The sequence below is a fragment of the Penaeus japonicus genome, unplaced genomic scaffold (genome assembly GCF_977035675.1).
Source record: "Penaeus japonicus unplaced genomic scaffold, GWHDUDI00000001_assembly GWHDUDI00000032, whole genome shotgun sequence".
Classification (NCBI taxonomy): Eukaryota; Metazoa; Arthropoda; class Malacostraca; order Decapoda; family Penaeidae; genus Penaeus; species Penaeus japonicus.
Window position 1 is genome coordinate 26,791,898 of NW_028234434.1, and position 5,000 is coordinate 26,796,897.

Below are 5,000 nucleotides of genomic sequence, written 5' to 3' on the forward strand. Positions count from 1 at the left end.
TATATATATATATATATATATATATATATTTATAAATTTTGATATTTCATAACAAAACTTCAATCTATTTCTTTGTTATCTTTATAAGTGTGAATGAGATATAATATATACTTTATAAAATAATTACCTTTATCATAATGACCATTTTTTTCTCTTCCTTTCCTTTCTTAAATCTCCTATTTTACATCATATAATATAGCTCATGTATGTCATGTATGTCATGACATCCGTTTGCAATGGGTTAACAAATTAGAGTGTACAATAATAGTCTCAAGATATCGCAGTCAGTTTAATATATGTGATTTATTTTCCTTATAATTATACATACAAGACATCAAATATACATATGATATAACGCAACAAGATACACCGAGAAGTAATCCTACTCGACTTCAAGAGGTGAAGTGAACCGTCTCACAGTCGCACTCTTGCTGCAAAACTTGTTGTAATCAATTCGCATGATGAGCTGTGATGTGTACTGCGAGCCCTGGTGGAGCTTGAGGTTAGAGAGGATGAGGAAGAGCTGAGCCGCAGCACGTTCAAAGGCTTCGCTGAGCTCCTTCATCTGGCTGCTCTTGTCAGTGATGGATGGCTGCTCGGAGCTGGTGGTGGCGTCCAGGCGAGGAATCCTCTTGCTGTCGCCGCTCCACGTGGTTTCCATGATGGTGCAGAAGTTGTGGATGAGCTTCAGGAGTCGTTGCAGTGCGTTGCTGACCATCTGGTTGTTGAGGAAGCACTGCGCGGTGATGGACACCAGGAAGTTGTGGTGGGTGCTCGCCAGGTGTTGATAGTCGCGCGCCTTTCCAATCTCCTCGATCAGCTGCCAGTACTGTGATTCGAGTACATCGACCTGAAGGGAAGTGGGTAAAAATGGTAAAAATGTGAATGGGTAAAATTACTTGGTTTAGCTTATGTTTTAAGAAGCGGATATGGAGAAATTATTACTATTGGGGACTCATTCACCGCATCTTTTTAGTGAATGAATAAGTAGAAAATACAAAATTTGCCACTTATTAGTTAGGGAACTTAATTCACCATACACTCAAAAAGAGAGAAAGAAAGAAAATATAAAAAATAAAGAAAATAAAGGAAGTATATATATAAAACATCAAGAGCTATATACACAATGCCAAAAAATACCAGAAAAAAGTTCTTCAAACTTACCTGCAAATAATATTGTATATTGTCGATAAGAAGATTCATATGGTGTCTTAGTGCCCATTGCAAAGTTGAAGTTGCATCTCTGTAAATATCAAAAAGAACAAATTTTTAAAAATCACATATCTCACACCTCAAACCATATAAACACCATCACTATCAAGATCCTTCACTAATTCACGATGAAGCCTTATGTTTGTATCATAAAAAAAACCCTTCACTAATTCACGATAAAACATTATGTTTGTATCATAAATTTATCTCAATATACTCAAAGTAGATAATATACAAGAGAAGTATTACTCATTGCTTTTCATCCTCATCTGAGTGATCCAGAGCTGCTGCAGACGGTACTGAGCTCTGCGTACGTCCAAGAGGAAAGTGAAGATAGTGTTATACTTGTCTTGAACAGCTGGTGTGAAGAGCTTGTGCAACGGCCATTTTGCATTGTAGTCTAGCCTTAAAATTTTCCAGCTTCTGTCACCTGAAATTAATATTTGTAATTACTGCTAGACACAATTTTTTTTGTTCTTTATCTATGTACATAAATTGCCAGTTTTACTTCAATCTTTCTCTTATTAACACTAATTTCTGAACTAATTATTCCCCTATCTAACTGCATCTAACCTTCAAATTCATCACAGGATATTTTCGCTTCATATCTATTTATCTATCTATATTTGTATTTTCTTTTCTTTTTTACATATCCAACACACACATATGCAACTTTGTTCACTAGTTAGTCACCCACTTTCTCTATCATCCTTCACAGGAAGGGTGGAGGGGCAGAAAGCTAACTGGCTGTCAGGACGGGCTATCTCTGACACTGCAGGCATTGGCTAGAAATTAGAGGCAGGGGGCAAATGTCCTCTCTGTACTCCTGGCAGGGCAGACTTATCTAAAGAACATTTTCCCTTAAATCTATCACAAAACAGGGGTTTAGGCTGACTATAGAAAGCTGTAGCTCTGACACAAGAGATGTGACAGTCATAATACATCATGATTGTGAGCGTCCTTCAACTGGGAGCAGTTTCTGATGTTGTGTCATGTATGAACTGATACCTGTCTTTTGGGACTAAAGGGAGCTGTCTTGTATGCTATGACAAATGTCTGGCATGGGTTAATAGCAAACAAACTATACACATATCTTATCTTTTTTCTTTTTATTCTTACCTTGCTGAATATTGGCAGGAGCTGATCTTGGTGACTGTGGCTTTAGAGAGAGAGTGAACTTTTCTAACATTCCTTCTTCTAAGAGCACTTGTTGCCCTGCCAACTGGAATAGGCCATCCACATCTGGAAACATGATTGGTTCATTAACATAATCCGGTCTGTACAAAACATTATAATAAATATAGATGAATAAACACAAAATCCAAACAATACCCCTTAATGCAACTATTACATACCAAACAGTAGTCAATAATACCTAAAAGTTACAATTAATACAAAGGACACAAAATATGAATAACTCAAGTCAAAACCTCCAAAACACAAAATACAAACATTCAAAATCCTTCAACACAACAAGTAAAACTACAACCACACTTACTGGTAGCAACTGAAGTATTATGAAAGAAGGGAGTTATAGCGGGGATCAGTGTCTGGTATAGCTCGCCTCGGCCAAGGAGAAACACGGCTTTTAGATCTGCCAGCTCTGCCACCAGTCCCGCCTCCAGAACTAGGGTCCAGAGTTGCTGGAAGAATACGTACGATTTTCTTATTTTCGGACTTTTCAACATGGTTTGTTTCTTTGTTCATAATTTAACTATATATTCTCTCAATGTTTGCTTCTAAATAAAGATACAAACATATTCATACATGTTTATATTATGTATTTTCTTAAGCTAACCATACATCCTACATTAAGGTTTAATAACCTACATCTATATTTGAAAATCAAACACTGTTTTTAGACTCTAGTATGTATCAGCATTTCTGTTAATATGCCAAATTAATTCAAACTTAGCTTACCTGAGATACACAATGCCTTATAGTTTCAATAACTTGACTGAACTGAATGATGGAAAAAGTTGGAGTATTCGCCAAGCTCTGTATCAGCTGTAGGAATTCCTCCTCCCTGCTCTTCAGAACTAATCCACAGAGAGACGATACTGATGACGCATCTACATTTCCTGTGAAAATCAGACGTTTTCGTATTATAGTGTATCTATATAAAAAGCTCTCATAAAAAGCTATGACAACACTAAAATATAAAACACTGTATACATAAACTTGGCACCTTCATCTGCAAGACTTACCGCTTTTTCCTTCTCTTTCAAAAATGAGAATTGATTCGCCAATGAACAATATCTTCTCTGCTACTAGGAGTGGAATGTGATTTGGCAGCATTTCCAATCTTAATTTGCATTCTGTCTTTTGGATCACATCTTCACTTTCCTCCAGGCTCTGACGAAGTTAAAATTTCGAGCTATATTTCTTTATATGGAAGCTACCATTACCATTAGTGTTTTTCATATCATCTTCCATAGTTACTATAATGCCATTATCCTGTAATGTCTTTAACCCAATGATGATGGTGTGTCACACCTGTGTGACATGGCTAAATGCCTGATGACGGGGCGACACACCAGTGAGACGTTCCTGATGCAATATTGCATAGGCCCGGCATAGGGGGTTGCCACTTCTCGCCGGGCCCGTCAGGATTGGGTTAATCTGAATATATCATCTTACTTTTGCTAATTTCATTAATACAATTTACTAATACTCTCTCATCTTACAATAGAAAGGAATAATCAAATCAAAATAACATAAAAACAACATTTCCTACCCGTGTTATGACAATATTTCAAGTTAATCATACTCACCAAACCTTCCACATCTGGCGTCTGATCAGCCTTATCACTAGCCTCGGCACTGGATGTGTGTATAAACAATTCATTATGGGGATCAAGCAGCTGTCCATACAAGAGCCAGTGTGTCAGCTGATCATACAAAACAGAATGAACTGCTTGTTCCACTCTGATTGGGAAATATAAAGATTGATGTTAGTTATCTAGCCATGAATGATGACAGCAATTTTAAGATAACTGCTGCAAAATACCTTATGAAATATTCTTGATATATTCTTTAGTGCAACTTGATATTCATCAAACTGCCAATAAGCAACAAAAATTCCTGAACATTGAGATGCTGTACTAACCTCATCAACACTTCCTTTATATAAGCCACTGAATTTGCCGTGTGTTTGTGCAAGACCTCAAGGATCATGCATCCGCGTACTTTCTTGCTTTCAATCTGTTCGAAAAAAGAAAATTATGAAGACTGACCATAAAGTATTCAGTAATATTATTACTACTACTACTACTAAAGCACACACACACACACACACACACACACTCTCACTCTCATTCTCTCTCACTCTCTCTCTCTCTCTCTGGATTGAATTAATATTATCCTTCTAAAAATCTTTTTCCTTCACTATCTCTCCACTATCACACTTGCAAATCCCTTCGCTCAGAAGGAGACCAACCGGCAAACTTCCTTCCTGGTTCATCTCACTTTCGTGAAAACTTAGACGATTCACACCAAGACCAACGATAGTACACACCTCCGTCACAAGAGTAGAAACAGCAGCAACGAGAGGAGCTAGAGGCTGCAGTGCCAACAACAGCTGACTCAGAGGCAACTGGGGGTCATTCATTAACTTCAATTCAAGCTCCACTACAGCTGAGTGATACTCTTCTATGGTCTTTCTGAGAGCCACCGCCAGGGAGGACAGGTATAATCCTCCACGGTAATCTGCATCTGAAATATAGTATTATCTTGGTCATTATTGCTGCTCTTGTCATGATTATCATTATCACATTATCATAATCTTT

General features: G+C 37.4%; 1 protein-coding gene across 1 annotated transcript in view; it reads right to left on the reverse strand.

Annotated features, from left to right (window-relative positions):
- Positions 1-275: 275 nt before the first annotated feature.
- The window catches only part of LOC122265905 (gamma-tubulin complex component 4), a 6,620-nt gene continuing 1,895 nt past the window's right edge, over positions 276-5,000 (reverse strand). The window contains exons 3-12 of the mRNA XM_043035380.2: positions 4,730-4,926; positions 4,322-4,416; positions 3,987-4,140; positions 3,420-3,567; positions 3,133-3,293; positions 2,711-2,855; positions 2,332-2,454; positions 1,462-1,642; positions 1,165-1,243; positions 276-850 (exon numbers count right to left, since the gene is read on the reverse strand). Coding sequence (XP_042891314.2) covers positions 383-850; positions 1,165-1,243; positions 1,462-1,642; positions 2,332-2,454; positions 2,711-2,855; positions 3,133-3,293; positions 3,420-3,567; positions 3,987-4,140; positions 4,322-4,416; positions 4,730-4,926 — 1,751 coding nt within the window. The 3' untranslated portion in view covers positions 276-382. The remainder of the gene's footprint in view (positions 851-1,164; positions 1,244-1,461; positions 1,643-2,331; positions 2,455-2,710; positions 2,856-3,132; positions 3,294-3,419; positions 3,568-3,986; positions 4,141-4,321; positions 4,417-4,729; positions 4,927-5,000) is intronic.